General features: G+C 30.7%; 1 protein-coding gene across 1 annotated transcript in view; it reads left to right on the top strand.

The window, feature by feature from the left end:
• Positions 1-1,066, top strand: part of LOC107729670 (transducin-like enhancer protein 4) — a 53,728-nt gene that overhangs the window by 42,935 nt on the left and 9,727 nt on the right. Inside the window, exon 9 of the mRNA XM_016540319.1 lies at positions 477-611. Within this exon, the coding sequence (XP_016395805.1) occupies positions 477-611 (135 nt within the window). The remainder of the gene's footprint in view (positions 1-476; positions 612-1,066) is intronic.

The raw sequence follows: 1,066 nt of genomic DNA, 5'->3' as shown, positions 1-1,066 counted from the left end.
GACGCGTTTCAGAAAGGCGGGGCATAGAGGAGAAACAATAATGTACAGTATGTGGAAAATAATGTTTTTTGAACCTTAAACTGCATAAACACATTTCATTACACCAAATACACAAAATACTGTTCTTTTTAGCAACATCATATGACCCCTTTAAAGGAAAAAAATCACCCAAAAATAAAAATTACCATCATTTACTCACCCTCATGTAGCTTTTCCATACAGTGACCTTTCTTAATAACCAAATACCAAAATTTACCTTTAAAATCCCTTCAGCGCAATTCAAATATGGCGCAGTTTCGACATCACAACGTTTCGTTACACTCGAGAAACAATGACATTTGATGATATTGACTTCCAACACAAAGCGATCATATGGCCTCAGAACAATGAACTATTTGGTGAACTTTGCACAACTTTAGCATTTTGTTGGAAATGAGACTGTGTGTGTGTTTATGCTGTGTTTTTTGTCTCTATAGAGTAAATCAGTGTCGTCAACTGACAGTCAGGCAGCGGAGGATCGTCAGGGTCCCTCAGGGGTGTATCCCTCACAGGCCAGCAGCAATGCCAAACGGAGACGGTGTGATGAAAAAGATGTCCTCCCGTGTCACTACGTAGGTTCTGTCACATGCCGATGACATCATACTTGTCTCAGTCCCCAAATAAACTGAATGAGAGTATTAAATTGACAGCCCTGATGTTATTTATTCTTAATTTAATTTAATTTAATTTGTCTCAGTCAGCATGCACTTTTATTGACATGTGATTATAATGTTTGCAACATTTGTATTGTTGTTCATTGTTGTACATTTATTCCTTATATATTTTATATCTATTATAGACATTTTTTTTATTGCGTTTATTGCAAGTAATTTTATCTTAATATGGTATATTTCCACATTTTCACAAAAATGCATTTAAGATAGTTGTATATATTATATTATATTATATTATATTATATTATATTATATTATATTATATTATATTATATTATATTATATTATATTATATTATATTATATTATATTATATTATATTATATTATATTATATTATATTATATTATATTAT

This window comes from Sinocyclocheilus rhinocerous, unplaced genomic scaffold (genome assembly GCF_001515625.1).
Source record: "Sinocyclocheilus rhinocerous isolate Xijiao unplaced genomic scaffold, SAMN03320098_v1.1 scaffold1149, whole genome shotgun sequence".
NCBI classification, from domain to species: domain Eukaryota; kingdom Metazoa; phylum Chordata; class Actinopteri; order Cypriniformes; family Cyprinidae; genus Sinocyclocheilus; species Sinocyclocheilus rhinocerous.
Note: the sequence above shows the minus strand (reverse complement) of the source record. Positions and strands in the feature narration are given on the sequence as shown.